The sequence below is a fragment of the Rhinolophus ferrumequinum genome, chromosome 26 (assembly GCF_004115265.2).
Source record: "Rhinolophus ferrumequinum isolate MPI-CBG mRhiFer1 chromosome 26, mRhiFer1_v1.p, whole genome shotgun sequence".
NCBI lineage: Eukaryota > Metazoa > Chordata > Mammalia > Chiroptera > Rhinolophidae > Rhinolophus > Rhinolophus ferrumequinum.
The window spans coordinates 21,009,293-21,026,245 of record NC_046309.1 but is presented as its reverse complement, the minus strand read 5'-3'; the positions used below and the strand labels follow the sequence as shown (position 1 = coordinate 21,026,245).

Below are 16,953 nucleotides of genomic sequence, written 5' to 3'. Positions count from 1 at the left end.
TACCTGTCTTATACTGCAGGTCCGCTCCTTCTAATCATTAAGCCTTTAGGACACTGGGTTCTGGTCAGTGTCAAACTCACTTAAGAATAAAGCTGCAGGTCTATCAACCATGACGAGGATATAATAACTGAACCTCAAAGTAGAATGAGGTTTCAATCAAACAAAGCTAACACCTTGGCCTCAGTTATGTTCCAGCTCTGGAGTCATGAGAGCAGAACGGCCCCACAGACCTCATCTCCTGGAAACTGGACCAAACAAGGCCATGACTGACACCAGGACCTGAAGCCATGATTAGTGACTCCCTGTCTTAGTCCCGACCAATCAGCAGAGCCCCCAGCACCAACTCCCATAGCAACCATGATTAATGATTTTCCCTTATATAACCGAGCTGCTGGAGGCCACGGAGAGCCAGGTTTCTGAGAGCGCTACCTTACCTGTGTCTCTGGACTTGGCGCCAACTCCTTAAATAAACCTTTACTTTCTTTGCTGCAAACTCCTTGTCATGCAGGGACTCTAGTCCTGCTCCCCACACAAGAACGCAGGAAATGGTGTTCCTAAAGAGGAACACCCACGGAGCCATAGATAGGGGAGTCATACCACTATATTCTCGCTGGTGGCTGGGTTGGAGACACAGGAAGCAGGAGCCACATGATCCGCAGCCTACCGGCTGCTTCTCTGCCAACCAACCAACCAACCAACCCCTTGCTAATTGCAATCTGCCTTGCTAGCTCAGCCAAGGGCAGTTATATCAGTGGCCAATGGCTAACCGGTAACAGCTGATGGCCAACTAGTCACAGCTGATGGCCATCTACTACCCGAGCCAGCACCTTTCCACGTGAGGTCGAGATCCTGGAAACTGCTCTCTGGGACTCTGTACCCACACTCCTGCTTGTGTGTTTTTTTGTCTTGGATGCGCGCAAAGTTGGACCCTTTGAGTTTGCGGTCCAGAAATCAGAAATCAGAATAGTGTCTACTATGGTGGGTAGGAATTGACTGTACAAGGGCCAGGAAAGTATTTTCTGAGGTAATCTAAATGTTATATTACTTGATTGTCATATTGGCTGTACAGGTCTATACATTTTTCAAAATCCATTGAATTATATATTTAGGATTCATGTAGTTCCCAGTTTACAAATTTTACCTCGACAATAATATGATGCAATAAAGATAAAGTTTCCTTATGTACACTTCAACCATTGCAAATATAGGTATGAAGGGGAGCAGAATAGGCCACCACAAAATGTGCTACTTTGGCATGTGGATTGCTTTGAACTGAAGGCAGTGAAGACCCCACAGATTTGAGAAAAACTTTTACCTCTCCCTTAACTACCTGCAAGAATTTAGATGGGGGACTGGCCCAGAAAGAGAGCTATGACTAGAGGTAACTTTTTATATTAATGACCTATCAGTCAGGAGGGGCAAATCCCCAAATATCTGCTCTTCTTACTCTCCTTGACTCACCCTCCTCCCCTTTGAGGTCCCAGGTCCGTATCCCGTTCCTTAGCTCAGGATGGCATACAAGTCTCAACTGCCCGATGTGCCCTCGAATCTCATGCCTTGCAGCTCCCACACATGTGTAATTATATTTGTTTTTCTCCTGTTCATCTGTCTGAGGTCAATTTAATGATTAGACCAACCAAAGAACCTAGAAGGGAAGAAAGGAAAAGGTTCCCCTTCCAGGTATACAGGGGAGCTGGGGGACACTTCTTCGGAGTTAAAGGTTATCACATTAATGCCATATAAAATATAACTTTCACTAAAAGAATAACATTGCTACTCCTTATCATAGAATTTTTATTAGTGATGTTTTTAAACCAACATATTGTTATGATTTGTCAAATACCCAAGGCTGCTTTCCTTCTCTGAACTTCTTACCTCATGGAAGGAGCCTGCCCAGTAGGTGGCAATTTGGCTTCCATAGTTAAGTTTTTCCCTAGGAGTTATTCACAAGGAAAACATGGTTTAAAAGGCAGATCAAGATGAGTTAGGTCAAATAATAATGTAATTTAAAACTGGGAAAAAGACAGCCGATATAAAATTTGTTCTTAAACTAGTTAATATCTCTGAAATTTTCGTCAAAGAAAACAATTACAAAAGTATATGGTTAATATAAAACAGCTGGGGTTTTTATTTAGCAAATAAGAATTATTTATTCAAAAGCAACTTAAAATTGTTTTCTTCAACTCAAGGGTCTTTTCCTGGCCACCTGCTGGCCAAAAATTAAACAGTTTCTAACTTACAATGGAAGAACAACTCCAGTTCATTTTGTTCATATCAACCTCAAAACAGGAAAGGAGAACAGAACTATCACAATACGTAATGCTTTTTATTCTAATAATTGGTATTTTTTAAACTTTCACCTTGTTAGAGAATATTGGTAAAATAAGAAAGCCTAAAAAGTTTAGGACCACATACAGTCCTCTGTTTCAAAGCCAAATCAGTCTCCTGAAGTTGACAGAATTACTGGCTTTATAAATTAGAAAAGAGAGAATTAGTGAGTTGTTGTCTTCCTAAAATTGCCCAGCTGCCTCTAATTTGGGAAAGATAAATGCAGGCTAGGAAGACCTTCTAAGGCTGCCAAACACAAGCCTTAGCAGGGAGCCAACCTGAGTGGGAGAGAAGGTGCAATCCATTTGCACAAAAAGCTCTTTGAAGTTGGGGAAGGTTTTGCTAAGCAAATGCCACGGAAAATTCCTAACAGCCTCTTGAACTCTTGTAAAATTCAGGGCTGCAAAGTATCAGCAGTAAGAGTCCGCACTTTATACACCTGGAATTTTCACCCCTAAAAAGCAGAATTCTGTCTCTTTTGAATAAAAAGAAACAATAAAGATAAGGGATGAGTCTTGGGTCAAATTAGAACACAGTGACTGTTGGACAAATTACCACAATGCCATGTCACTATTCTATCGTTAATATCCATGTCTGCCACTAAGAACATGATCAGTCATTGGAGGGTAAAACCAATTCTGCATGTATCCCATCAACATACTGTATATGAAATAATAAACAAAGAAAATTATGCTGTCTTAACACTGAAAGCAAGCAAACCTTAACCCTTCCTTTAACAAACACTTAACACTTCCTGTGTTCCATGTAGTTTACATACACATGCAAATTTTTAGTAATCCCGCAGCTGAAGTATTGCCAACCTCACTTTACAGATGAAAAGACACAGAAAGATTGTAATTACTTATCTGTCTGTCTACAGGGATAATATTTTACTGGACATTGTGGCCCCAAGCCATAATAACAAATGTATACTACACTCAAAATATATATTGAATAAATTAGTAAATTAACGAATGAAGTATAGTTGGGCTGACCTTGTAATTGTTTTTTTTGACCTTCCTCCTTGAAAAATACACGGGTTAGAATAAGCAGAAGGGAAGTGAAGGCAGAAAAAAAAGTGGAGGGGGAGGTAATCTAGTGTGTGAAAATGCATACTATCAAAGAAAGATAGGCTTATAAGGATAGATTATAGCAATTTGAAAAGCTACTAGGGAAAAAAATAATCCAATCTCCTTTCATTACTTGTCTTGTTCCTAATTCAATTCACAATCCAATGTTGACATGAAATACCACACTCTAGTATATTACTTTGTTAGAGTCAGAAAAATGTAGACATCTGACTTGTGCAAAACTTGGATGCTCTGTTCAAGATCAGTTTGCTTCTATATCCCCTGTATTCATCTTCACACCAAGTCACTTGAATCAGCGATGATTAAACATTGCTGAATTCAATTTTGGTATGCTCTTAATTTCAGTTTTGACATGATGTAAAAATGTCAGCTCCCTAGAATCTGAGAACAATCACTGTTAGCCTGTCGTGGTTGAGATTGTAATTTAATTCTACATTGTATGTGGAAGAGAAGAAAGGTAAATTCAGTCTGTTTCACAAACATTGTGCAACACCTGTCTACAAGATGCCATGAAAAGCAGACAATGACTCTATCATTATCACAAACTGTTCATATTCCTGAGGCTCATAGCTTAGTATGTATTTTCCTTTCCTGGTTACATAGTTGCACTATATTTACGGGAACTGTAATAGAAATATTTCTTCCTGGCTCTTTGAGACTGAAAATTGTTTATAAGTATATGTTTTTAAAATTGACGTTCATTGATAACACGTGAATCTGTGTATTAGATGTGGTGTAATACATACATGTTTTTTAAAATCTGCAGTGCATTAAATTTAACTTGGTAAAAAGATTATTAGAATTCCGAAGCCAAGAACATCCAGGGGACTTCTGGTTTCCAGTTCAGCATGTAAAAATCTTGGAAGTGCCCACTCCATCCTAAAAAATAAAAAGCTGAACAAATGGAAAAAATCAACAATTCTTCCTCGATCAATAAGAATAGTGAGGTCCCAGGACAAATCTCTGCTTCCAATATTGGAGAGAATGACAGACAAATACAAAGAATCACAACCTACTGGAGCAGTATTCTTAATTGATCTAAGAGAAAACAGTTTGTTCAAAATAACTACGCAACAACGTATTCAATTGTGTGTGAGTGTACACATTTATATATAAGTGAAATGAATGACAGCAGTGATACAAGGTGTGGGAGAGAAGCACGAGTATTATTTTGTTATAGCTGGGGACTTCAATCTCCATCAGAAACAGACAGATCCAGCAGGCAGAAAATCAGTAAGGACAGAGTTGAACTCAACACCACCATCAATCAATGGACATCTATAGACACATCATCCAAAAGAATGCACATTCTTCTCTGGCCAAATCATCCAGTACATTACTTTTTTTGACTGAACTTTTTCAGGTCTCCCTTGGAAAGTCTTACTTTTAACTATATGTATTACTGTTCTACAGAATATAATGTCTGATCGTTTTTAGAGTCCCAAATGATATTTTATAATGTCCATTATAGAAGGATACATTATTCCCACAAAGCAACAGGACGCGTTGCATCTAATAGGTACTATGCATACCACAATATAGTACCTGAACATCATTTGGTACTATATGTTCATATCAAGGAGTTGCTGGGGACTCTTACTTGTGAGATCTGTTGAGAACAAAATAACCTTACAACCAAAAAAACAAAAAGATGAAAAATGTTCTTTCTCAACTAGGTATTGGTAGCTCTCAACCTGGGGAAAATAGAAATTACAACCTGTTCGCTTAGGAAGAGACATTGACTTAACCATTTGGGCTCTCAAAAGAATTGCTGTGAATCTCAAACGTCAATTCCGTGGAAAGATTGCTGTACTCCCTGGAGGAATTCCTCCCTTGTGCATTAAGACCTACAAGTACATTGAGTCCGAGACTGAAGGGATGAGCAGTGACCATTTTTTCCATAGGTTATGTGGGGTAATAAGGAAAGCGGCTGTGCTCAGCTTTATCCTTTCGTTCCTAATTCTGGGCACTTTTAAGACAGGAGAGAAGGCAACATGGATTAGCCAGCTCTACGTTGTTTCCCAACCTGTTCTGACTCTGAGGGAGACACACCACCCACTGCCAATGACTGAAGGTGTACCCTGCATCAGCCAGGACAGCACTTCAACCTCTCAGTGTGTTGTCACCCAGATGGCACCTGACTGTCCAGTAGGTCATTGCAGAGTTTTATCTAACCTGATATTTCTGGGTAATAGGGACAGGGTAAGACCAGCAAATTCTGTGAGCATTCAACAACTGTCTCACTTCCTCCTCTGTGAAGTGAGTTCCTTGGTTGAAGGTAATGTAATTCGTGAGACCACAGTGGGGAGCAAGGCTTCCTGTGTGTCCATGAATGATTGTGTGGACACAAATCCTGTAGGCAAGAAAGACCAATCCACATACATATTAAATATCTATATTACTGAGAATCAATTAATGCCCTCTCAGTGATAAAAAGGATCCAACATACATACTCTAAGAGCCACCAAGGGGTCAGCTAATTCCCCTGGGGAATACTGTTATCTCATGGCTTATTATTATCCTCTGCTGTGGGTAAACTGGACACCCGGCTGTGCTGGTAGCCAAATCAGCCTTGGTGAGGAAATATCCCCATGGTTAAGCCCACAGAGAAGTCCCATTCATACCGTCAAAGTGACATTGTCAGGAACCCATGGAGCAGGCATCAGAAAGGCCAGTGCAAGAGGCTGACTCATCCTGACCGGAGAAGTCACCTTGTCCACTGGGCTACTGGCAGCTCCCTCTGCAGTGGGTGCCATCAGGCACCTACACAAGACAGTATATGTGGGTGCACTTACGTTCACAAGGCACATCTGTCCACATGCACCTCCCCCAAAACTCCTTTTCACCAATTTTCCAATGTTCATCTTTCCAAGTCTCTTTGCAGTTGATCAACGTTTTAGCCACTGCTCATGGGTCTTTGTAGACCTATACCAGCAGCCATTTCCTGTTCCACACCGAAAGTGGACAACCAGATGTACCACCTGAGAGCCTTCCCTCTGAGACAATTCTTTCCCTTGTACAGTGGCCAGCATATGTGCAGGCCCTTCTCTAAACCAGACTCGCTATTGCCAGCACGGTGTGTGGATCGTTCTATGAAATCAGCTCATTTATTTCTGTCATTTAAATGATCAAGGGAACTCTCCATAAGGCCATCATTGTTTGTTGAGGGCTAAGTGGAAACGCAGTAGGAGTGTGTACCGTGGGGTTCTCAAGTACCTACCCCATTGGGTTTACTTGTAACTTCCTGACCTGCTAGGGCATTCCTGTGTGTACCATTTCCACTCCCCAACGGCATGATGCTGTGTGTGGTCGACTTTATGGCTGGGTGGATGTGATAACACAGTTGATTATAGGCCAATAGAAGATCAGAATTAATTAACGGGAAGGCCATTAGAATAAGGTGGCTTTAATGCCATGGGGACCTAAGTAAGCAAACCAAAATCTAAGCCTGTAAATACCTCAAGGTTACAAAATCGAAACACTAAGAACAATCAGTCACAAACAGCCAACTGGACTTTAAGCTGCAGCCGGTCCCTAATTTCCTTCCTTTCCTTCTGCCTTTTTTCTATAAAGTCTCTCCCCTAGCCCCTGCTGGTGGAGTGCTCCTAACCACCTCCTGTTTGGTGCTGCTGGATTTGAATCGATTTTTATTCAAATAAACTCTTAAAATTTTATATATGCCTCCCTTTGTCTTTTAACATCTGTGAAATGGCTTAAGTTTGAGAGCTCTGTAAGAGACCATGATTTCTCACGATAGCACCTTGAGTAAATTTTTTTCTGCCCTCTAGAGCTAGGATTTCTCTGCTCATATATGTCAAGTAGTACCACAGGAGGCTGTTATAGTGGGTTGAGTGGTGGCCCCTAAAAATACATGTCCATGTCCTGATACCAGGACTCTGCGAATGTGACCTTATTTGGACAAAGGACATCTCCAGACCTGATTAAGGATCTGGAGGATGAGCGCATCCTGTATTGCCTGGGTGAGGCCTAAATCCAATCCTCAGAAGAGAGAGGAAGAGAAGACTCGACACACAAAGAGGCAACGTGCCCACAGAAGCAGAGACGAGGGATGCAGCCAGAAGGGCCGAGGGACAGCCGGAGCCCCAGAAGCCTGAAGCAGCGTGGACAGATACGCCCGTATGTCCAGGAGAGAGGCTCTGCCCACGCCCTGACTTCACAGGTCTGGTCTCCAGAACTGTGAGAACAAATCCCTGTTGCTTTAAGCCATGCAGTTTGCGGTGATTTGTTAAAGCAGCCGAGGGACACTAATATACTAATATAGCTGTGCCTTTCATTGCTGTGGATCTGGTCATCAATTAACCATTGTGACACGTCCCCGAAGGATCAAACCTAAGGCTTCTTCTTATAACTGTTCACTTTTTCCCTGATGGTTAAGCTTCACCCCCTGGCTCCTATCACTGGGGATCGCGTTATTCCCATTGAATCAGGTTGTTAAATTCCATTGCGGGACACTCACTGTTATCCCTGCCTACAGGGACCAGTCAGCACAGAGCTTTTCAAGGATGCTGGTAATGGAGTACAGATACCCCTAAGAGCTGCATGAGGAAGATGCACGTAATAGATGCAGCCAACCATCCATCTTCCTGAGCAATGCTTTCCTGGCAAGCTCTGGCATTTCAGCCTCAATGAGACAGGCCACTTCAGTGAACGTACTAGCAATTCTCAGGCCCTCGAGCCAAACATATGAAATCCTGAATTGTAGGCAAGCCCATCAGTTGATATAATCTTTAGCATTACCCTTTTTAGAATACTACCCTTGGAAGAAACTCTTATCCATGCTCCTCTGGCTCTTTAGAATCATCATAAAGGCTTTCTGAATTTCTACCTGGGCCTTTGTTAGACATTCAGGGCCTTCAATGTATCCTTTCCTTTTTGAACCCTCTCTAGTATAAGTGACATCCTAAGCCACCATCTTTGTCATCAAAGGGACTACCTCGGCTAATTGATCTCCCTTTCCTTATCCTCCATCTGGACCCCATTCTATGCCACCACTCACGATATGTGGAGTCATCGTAAAGCTGTCACATGCTGCATAGTACCACTGTCCCATATTCCCCGGCAAGGAGGTTGCCCACATGCTCTTCAAATATGTAAGCAGCTTAAGCGCAGGAGTCCATGGCAAAGTCCGTTTGCTGGGCCAGTCCTTGTACCCATTACTGCTCTGCTCAGGGTCCAGAGGAAACCTGGTGACACCCTCACGGGTTAATCTGAGGAGTGAGTAAAAGGACTGTGTACAGAGGAGAGGTCCCAACTTAAGGAAATCGAAATGAAAAAGTGAATCACCTTAAACCGAGCTACAAAAGAAAGCTATTATCACCCATAAGTTGAAGAAGGAAAGAGAAGGAAAGAGTCTCCGAATTCAGAATTGTCGAGTGTGAGGGCTGACCATTCACCCAGAGATGTGGTCTTAGGCAGACGAATCCAGTCACTGACGACAATAACAGGCCACAAATCAGACAGGAGAAGCCGGGAGAGTGCCCCAAACTGTCTTTCTTTCAGACCTCAGATTTCCTGTTGATGCTTCTCACTGACTTTATGTTCTCATCAAAGCGGCGAACAGAGATTAGACTCCAAGGACACAGAGCAGAGAGAGGCGAAAGGGGCAAGACAGAGCTGAAGAGGCAAATGAAGACTATCCAGCAAAAGCCGTGCTGTTTTACCTTTTAATATATTTTTTATTTGGTTTGCTAATATTTTGCTTAGGGTTTTTGTATCTATATTCTTTGTGAAAATGGCCTATCCTTTTCTTTCTTGTACTATCCTTGACAACTTTTGATATCAAGGACATGCTGGCCTCATGAGTTGGGAAGTATTCATTCTTTTTCTATTCCTTAAAAGGATTATCTATTGAGTTAGAATTATTTATTCCATCAATGCTCAAAAGTGACATAAAACAATCTTACGTGCACTACATTGGGCAAAGCATGTTACGTAATCCTGCCTCACTTCAAGAAGGTGGAGAACTGCAGTCTCCCTGGAAAGAGAAGAGAAACAGCCTTTTCTTAACTTACTTGTCTGTTTTTTTAATTTATAAGGTTAAGTGTGTTGAGAACTGTGAAGGGTCTGCGATGCTAGCCTAATTGCAAGCTAACAAGTTAGCCTGCTACAATTTCATGGATGACAGAAGACATGAGACTCCTGGTCAGAGATAAAGCACAATTTATTGTTCACAGGAATAGCAGCAGCCAGAATATCAGCTTTTTGTACTAATTCCCTCAAGGTGACACAAGTCCATATGACACGTGCACACAGTGAGTTGTGTTACAGGATTTAAAAACCCTGGGCTTAGAGACTCCGAGTCTTTTATAGCAAACAGTAACACTATCTCTGTCTTCCAAGACTGCCTGCTACACAAATATCCTTGAAAATGAGTCTCAAAAAAGCACTAGTGCCTCTGATCAAGAAACATTAAGAAGCCTGTGAAGAATCCTCGACTGACTTTTTTTCTAAACCTACTTTTGTACCTAACATAGAGCTCATTTTTATTGTGAATTATAATTTATCAAAATAACTTCCTTTGCTTTGCTATTTTTCTTCCCAATTTCACCCTTGATATTATTGCTACCAATTTTATGTTGTCTGTCTGCATATGACTGATAGAATTTTATTTTTAACCTTTATACGCATATGTCATTTTATTTGGAGTACCTATCTGGCACACAGTATACAGTTCACTCTTTTGATGCAATATGAGAATAACTATCCTTTACTAGAAACCTATGCCAATAGGTTTCAACCTATGCCAATTTATGCACTGAGGTATTTTTAATCTTGTTTTTCTCTTATATGTACTTCCTTGCTGTTAACCTTAAATACATACATATATATAACTATGTTGCATGTGTGTGAACTATTGCTACTTGACTTACAGATCTTCACTTTTATGGTTTCTCTCTAGCTGGATTATCTTCTGTTTAGCCACCCAGATCCACTCTCCCCTTAGCTACTCTGCTCTTTGTCCTGAAGCTGTATAAATTGTCAACAGACTTCTACTTCTTCTACTTTGGGGGACGGGGTGGTTCTGCCAAAGGGAAGCTCCAGCAGGAGACTAGAGGTAGGAGAAGTATTTATTTCTCTAGTTCATGAGATCACCTAGGGCCGACTGTTCCCTTGAAAGTTGGTCACTGACCCTCTCAGTTATTCTTTACACTCTCTTTCTGGATTTCCAGAACTCTCCCTCCCCAGGTTCTTTCGAGACTAGGGGTAGATACACCTTATCTGATACCGGCCCTGGGTTCCTGCAATGTTCCTTTCCTTTCCCTACACACTGCCTGCCCACATTTTAAATTAAGTCCCTTTCTGAATAAACTCTCCTTGAATTTTCAGTGTACCTCCTATTTCCTGTAAGACTGATTCATACACCCATGGTCATCATTGTATGTCTCTTGCATGTATCCAGTCAAGGTCATTCCCTCAGTTTATTGGACGGAGGGACTGCTATAGTTTACTCGATCAAGTTTATCCTCCTACAGAGTTTTCCTCACTGCCCTGCTAGGGGGTTTTCCTTCCTGTCCCACTAGGATAAAAGAGAGTTCCACTGTTTTCCAGCATGGACTGTACCTTTTGTTTGTTTGTTTACAAATAGTTTCAGTTATTTCACTGGGATTTTGTAATGATGGAAGGTGAAAGTAGAAGATAAAAAGTAAAAATTCAAAGCCCTGTATTAAAACATAGTGTATTTACTTCTACCTGTACAGATTTTCAAGAAAGGTGATTCTGTGTTTCCTCCCACCCAAGTACTGACTATTCTTCGATAACTACATTTTATCTAAAATAAATGTCTTGGGTTGAAAAGTTAAGCCTAGCTTTTGTTTGTCTGTTCATTTTAACTATCATGTACCTGAAATTTTTAAAACTTTTAATGTGAAAATACGTAAAATGTTCTCTTTACTTTAAAATATTAATTTTAGTAACAAAATATTTCAATTTAACACTAATTGTCTAACAATAAATCATAAATATAGGGATGTTTTCTCTTCACACAACTTATGATACTATGAAAAACAATAAAAATCAGTAAAAATATAAAATTCTATTTCCAGATTGTGTGACATCTGTATTACTCTCTTAGCAGTGGACAAAAATGCCGATCATCAAATACTCCTGGGTCTTCTATGGACTAGGCCTCTGGCATTCTACAGAATTAGCTGTTGTTTCTGTGGGACATTGCTTTCTGATCTCCTCTATTTCATCGTCATCAAACATAAATGAAGCCAGCACTGGAATTTGAGAAAAATAGTTCTTAGCCAGGATGTGTTTGTGTTTGATCTTGTGAATAAATGTGGGTTCATATCCCTGAAAAGAAAAGAAAACCAAATTCTATTAAATGTCACAGATGTATTTTGCCAAGTAAAAACACTTTCATGCCTCAGTGCCTTTGCTCGTCAGTTCCTTCAGCCCAGAATCCATTTTTCCCCACTTGGTCCATCATCTTTCAGGGCGCAGTTCCTATTTTGCTTTCCTTTATTTAACCTGCAAGCCTTTCCTGATTCTCCTTCTGACTGCTGAGTGCAAATGAATCCTTCCTCCCTCTGTACTTGCAAATGCTTTTATGTATTTTAATTGTAATAGTTAGTTCCTTCTACCTTGAATGTCACGATCTTCTTGACAGTCTCTTCCATGATAAAGAAAACTTGAAGGCTCAGACTGGGTCTTTTTCACTAAGGTAAATAAGTGAAACCATAAGATAAATACTTAGTAGGTAATTTTGAATGAATGCACTTGAGTCACCTTGGTTCATTCTTTCAGTCTATTTCAACACTGATACAAACACCAAGTTGAATTTTTTTTTCTTCTAAAATTGGTCCTTCCCTCCATGTCTCCAGAGTTCAAACTAAACATCACCCTGGTTTTGTGACCATGTCAACTTCTCTTTGGTTACCCTTTTTACCGCATCAGATTCCCAACTTAGGCGTCTCTGCACTGCTTCTCTTCTGGGTTCTACACAGAAAACAACACTCCTCTCCTCCCAAGTCTTTGTGCCTCTCCATTTTTATTTGTCCTTAATTAATTATTAGGTTTCTGGTCTCCTCCACAGCTGAAACAGTGCTCTGAGCTTTCAGTTATGCCGACCTGCCACATCACTATAAGATCATCCGTTTTCTAACCCGAGTGGCAGACTCCTAGCTGCCAACCCAATATGATTCTCTTTCCCTTTTGTATTTAAGGCCTGATTTTGTACTTTGTGACATGTCCAGTTTTCCTAGCCTTTATTCCAGACATGGGTGGCCATGTGACAAGTTTCTGGCCATTATGCACACACAAATGTACAATGGAAGTCATTGGACAGCGCGTACAGGAAAGCTTTACAAGAGTGAAAAGATTCACCTGTCACGCACCTTTAGGCTTTTCCCATACCTGGGAGATGGAGACAATGCAGGAGATGGAGTAGCTGTTTTATCTCTTAACAGTCTACAAGCATGAGAACAAAAGCTAAAGGTTAAGTACGGCTGAGGAGGAAGTCAGAGGGCCTGGGTTTGTGACAGCATTGCAAACCACCAAAGTAGCCCCAGACCGCCAACCTCTGCACTGCTTGTTATATAAGAAAACTAGTCTCACACGTTTCATTAAGTCATTATAAACTACATAGTCTACTGGCAGCAACTCAAACAACGAAGAATTGTATTTTTCTCCAAGTACTTAACACAGCATCTGGCAGATTCAAAAGTAAATTCTGGATGAATTAATAAATACCACCTATTCTCTTTATTAACATTAATTGACTCTTCTTTTAAACTAAATCACGAATACTACCTGTACCGCCTCCTAAAATTTGTTTTCTGAGAGTAAGACATCCCCTCACTAAAGATCCCTCCATCGTGCCAAATCAGAGGTAAGAAAGCCCTGAGAACAGGAACCAAAGGAAACGATATTCTTGCAGCAAGTATCAGGTGGGAGCATCCTGGGCTCAACTTTAAAGTTTCCTCGCCACAGACAAATCTCCTAGGTCAAATAGTCATCCTTTGCACTAATCTAATTTTGTCCCATCACTTCTTAGTCCATATTTATTCAAGAAAAATGAACACATTTCTGTTATGCAACATTAAATTACACATATACAGGACTTTATAGGTTTTCAAAGTGCCTTTATAGAGTAAAAAAGTAGTCCTTAAAGATGAGCTAAGCATATTATGGTAATAGAATCAAAGGAACAAGCAACTCAATGAATAATGTAAAATGAAAAGAGCCAATACCTATTATCCCTTTTTTATCTTATCCCCTTTTTACAGATGAGAAAACCAAGCACCAGACACTGACAAACTTGCCCAATGACTCCCACCAAGCTCCTAAGTGATGCAGCCAGAATAAGTCAGAACTGCTCTGATCCCCACACTGGTTTCATGTTTCTGTTTAACTTTTACAGAAATTGATGAAGCAAAGAGGGCAGGCCGTAATGTCGTTAAGATTGTTAGTGACAGGACCGGGGAAATACTGGGGCAGGTCTCTTCACCTTAAATCACTGTTGTTCCTACTTCGGCCAATGTGCACATTACGAGAAACTGATCTGCCTCATTTATAGTTCAGAGAACAGAAGTCTGTTTCCATGTTTTAACTCGTGTCATGACTTCAGGGAGTCAAGCTTATTTTAACTTTTGAGGTTTATTATTGTTGGTTTACTTATTGAGAAAGCAAATATCTCTGTGTATTAAAGAAATTCTGGAAATGCTTTAACTTGCTGCAAGATATAAACTATTCTTTAACTAGGCTGAATATCAATATGTAAAAGATTACACCAGGCTGGATATTAATACCTTGAAAGATTACACCAGGCTGAATATTAATACCTTAAAAGATTACACCAGCCCAAAACCATAAAGAAGGCAATTTTGTTTTGAGTTTGTCTGGTTGAGAACCTTAGCTCTATTTACAGAAATTCAATAAGCTCAGCATCCTGAATCTGAAGAGGACAATTAATTTGAGGTTGCAGTAATTTAATTAAACAGACAAAGGGAGTTGTAAGGATTAATTGAAGAAGCAGTGGAATATCAGCCTTGGGAATGAACTTGAATCCCACTCTGGGTGCTAGATGAAATGATATTGCTAGTTTTGGCTATGCTTCCAGTGATTAAAAATTTATGAGGCAGCTTAGTTTACTAAACACAATATTTAACACAGCTTCAATTTCTTGCTGCTCTTTTTTTCAATACCTAAAATAAAATGTTTCTTAGCTTGGCTTCTACCGGAAAATTATTCAAAACAGCTAAAAATGTAACTAGTTCCTCCCCTTGCCATCTTCCCTCTCCTCATTAATAACACAGGCAGGGAGTCGTACTATTCAAAATGACTGTTATACTTTATTTTCTCTTAGCTGACCTCTTCCATGGAATTAAATGCAGCAACTTAATCAACAGAAGGCAGAGAATCATTATCAGCAGTAGCGATCCGAGGCTTGCTCAGTGTAAATGGAGTTCTCTGGGAGCTCCTCGGGCTCCTCAATTCTGTTCACCAAAACGCTTTACAGATCACGCCTTGTGAGTTAGTGAAATTAAATGGTTTTCCATTCTTACAGTGCTCTATTCCCCACTCCCAGTTAGCGGGAAACAAATGAAAAACGGAGCCTCAAAACTATATCCCATCAGTATGACTGCCATTGAGAGCACAGAATTATGAACAAAATTTGAGAATTTAGTGCACTTTTAGGCAGCTTCATGATGATTAATCAAAGAAGGACCGATTTTAGGTTCCATAATACCTATCTGGTGGTAATAGTCATTTATTCATTCAACAAATACGTGTCAAACCCCTAGTCTCTGTCAGGCAATGTCATAGGTACTAGAGAGAGAGACACAAATGAGCGAACAAAATCCCTGCCCTTGCGGAACTTACTGTAGAACCAGTGTGTTTGAAGTTGCTATTACTACAAGGAGTAGTAGTATCCTGTTCAGGTACTTGTGCAGACCTTCAGATCGCTTACCCTTACCGTCTATGTGCCTCAGCTGCTTTCTCATTTTAATCTCTGCCATACATGCCATCCACATATTTTGTGACTATTATCTATGTTCTCTGTCTCTGAATCCAGTGGAAGTACGTAAATTATGCATGGAATGTAATGAAAAGGCAGTCAACCTCTCTCTAATAATTCCAATGATTAGGTCAGTGTTCCCCCCAAAATTCAACTTTCTTACCTCTTCAATACTCGTTAGCTTGAGATGAGCAGCACCTTCGTCTTTGGTGAGCAGGATGCAGTTCCAGGGGGACCACTGCAAGGACTTCTCCCACCTGACAAGGACAAGGTCACCGAGGTCCTTCCAGGCGCTGAGCACTGACTGGCCCGACCAGATGTTCTCCGTCAGGTACTGGATATCCTCCAGCTGCAGGTCAAAACAGGTTTGAAACAGAACATTCTCCTCTAAACATAAGAATTCTTTAAGATCATTGTATTGCTTGAGGAAATAGTTAAATTACATTGAGTATTTTTTTAAGAGAGAAACACTATTCGTGAGGTTGTCATTAGCATACAGCACCTTATTTTTCATCAAATCTCTGTTTATTCAGCCCAAACTGTTACCAGTCTCACAGTCGTGACTGCATCTTGGACCCCAAGTAAGCTGTATGCGTTTCTTCGCTTACATTTGTATGGTATTCAGTACTTTTCAAAATGGAGCAGTAACTAGCATCTGGTCATCAGGGTTATTGCAGGTCATTTGATTCCCATTTTATAAATGAGGTAATTGAGATTTAATAAAAAACAAGCAATTCACTTACTGTTATTAAAAAGACTTTTTTGTTTTAATGAAAAAAAGAGGGAAGGGAAAATGAGATAACTGTTTAAAAACTTTTTTTATTTAAATTATATTAGCTAAAACTCTTAAAACAACTTTTTATCAAGAGGTCTCTATATATAAACTTAAAATTACCACACAAGCAAACTGCACAAAGTCTAGGGAAAGAAAATCCATTGTTTTAAAAGGTTTGGGTGGGAAAACAGGAATCTCCTCTGAAAAATCAGAGGACAAATTTCATCCATGATTGGCAAGCCTTACTGATCATACCTGCATCAGGAAAGCAATTTTCGAATCATCTTCATAATCAACTTCTGAATAGAAGAGACGCTGAAGCATACATTTGTACTTCAAAAATGATTCTCGTTTTCGAGTCTCATTGTCAAGGCTAACGCAGTTTCGACACCGGTATACGTGGTGTGCGGTGGATGATACAGCAAACTCCGTAGAAGGCAAATACAGCTGGCAACAGTGGCAAAAGTGAATCTTCTTATAAAACTTCAATGGGTCTTGAGGGACCTAAATAGTACATAAAAAAAAAAAAAAATGTGTGTGTATGTATATTTTTATATGTACCTTTCTATATATATGAGAAAATATATATATACCTTCTATATAGAGAAAAAAACATATTTATATATACTTTTCTATATACATCTATAAAATATATATATATACATTTCTATGTATATGGAAAAAATATATACAGAAAAATAAATGTATGTAGAAATATATATATACCTTTCTACATATATCTACAGATATATATATTTCATAAATTTATATATGTC

General features: G+C 39.9%; 1 protein-coding gene across 2 annotated transcripts in view; it reads right to left on the bottom strand.

Moving 5' to 3' along the window:
• Positions 1-10,516: 10,516 nt before the first annotated feature.
• IQUB (IQ motif and ubiquitin domain containing) overlaps positions 10,517-16,953 on the bottom strand; it is a 50,808-nt gene continuing 44,371 nt past the window's right edge. For both annotated transcript variants that reach the window (XM_033098705.1, XM_033098706.1), the window contains 3 exons: positions 16,433-16,681; positions 15,566-15,751; positions 10,517-11,735 (listed from right to left, as the gene is read on the bottom strand). In XM_033098705.1, coding sequence (XP_032954596.1) covers positions 11,553-11,735; positions 15,566-15,751; positions 16,433-16,681 — 618 coding nt within the window. In that variant the 3' untranslated portion in view covers positions 10,517-11,552. The remainder of the gene's footprint in view (positions 11,736-15,565; positions 15,752-16,432; positions 16,682-16,953) is intronic.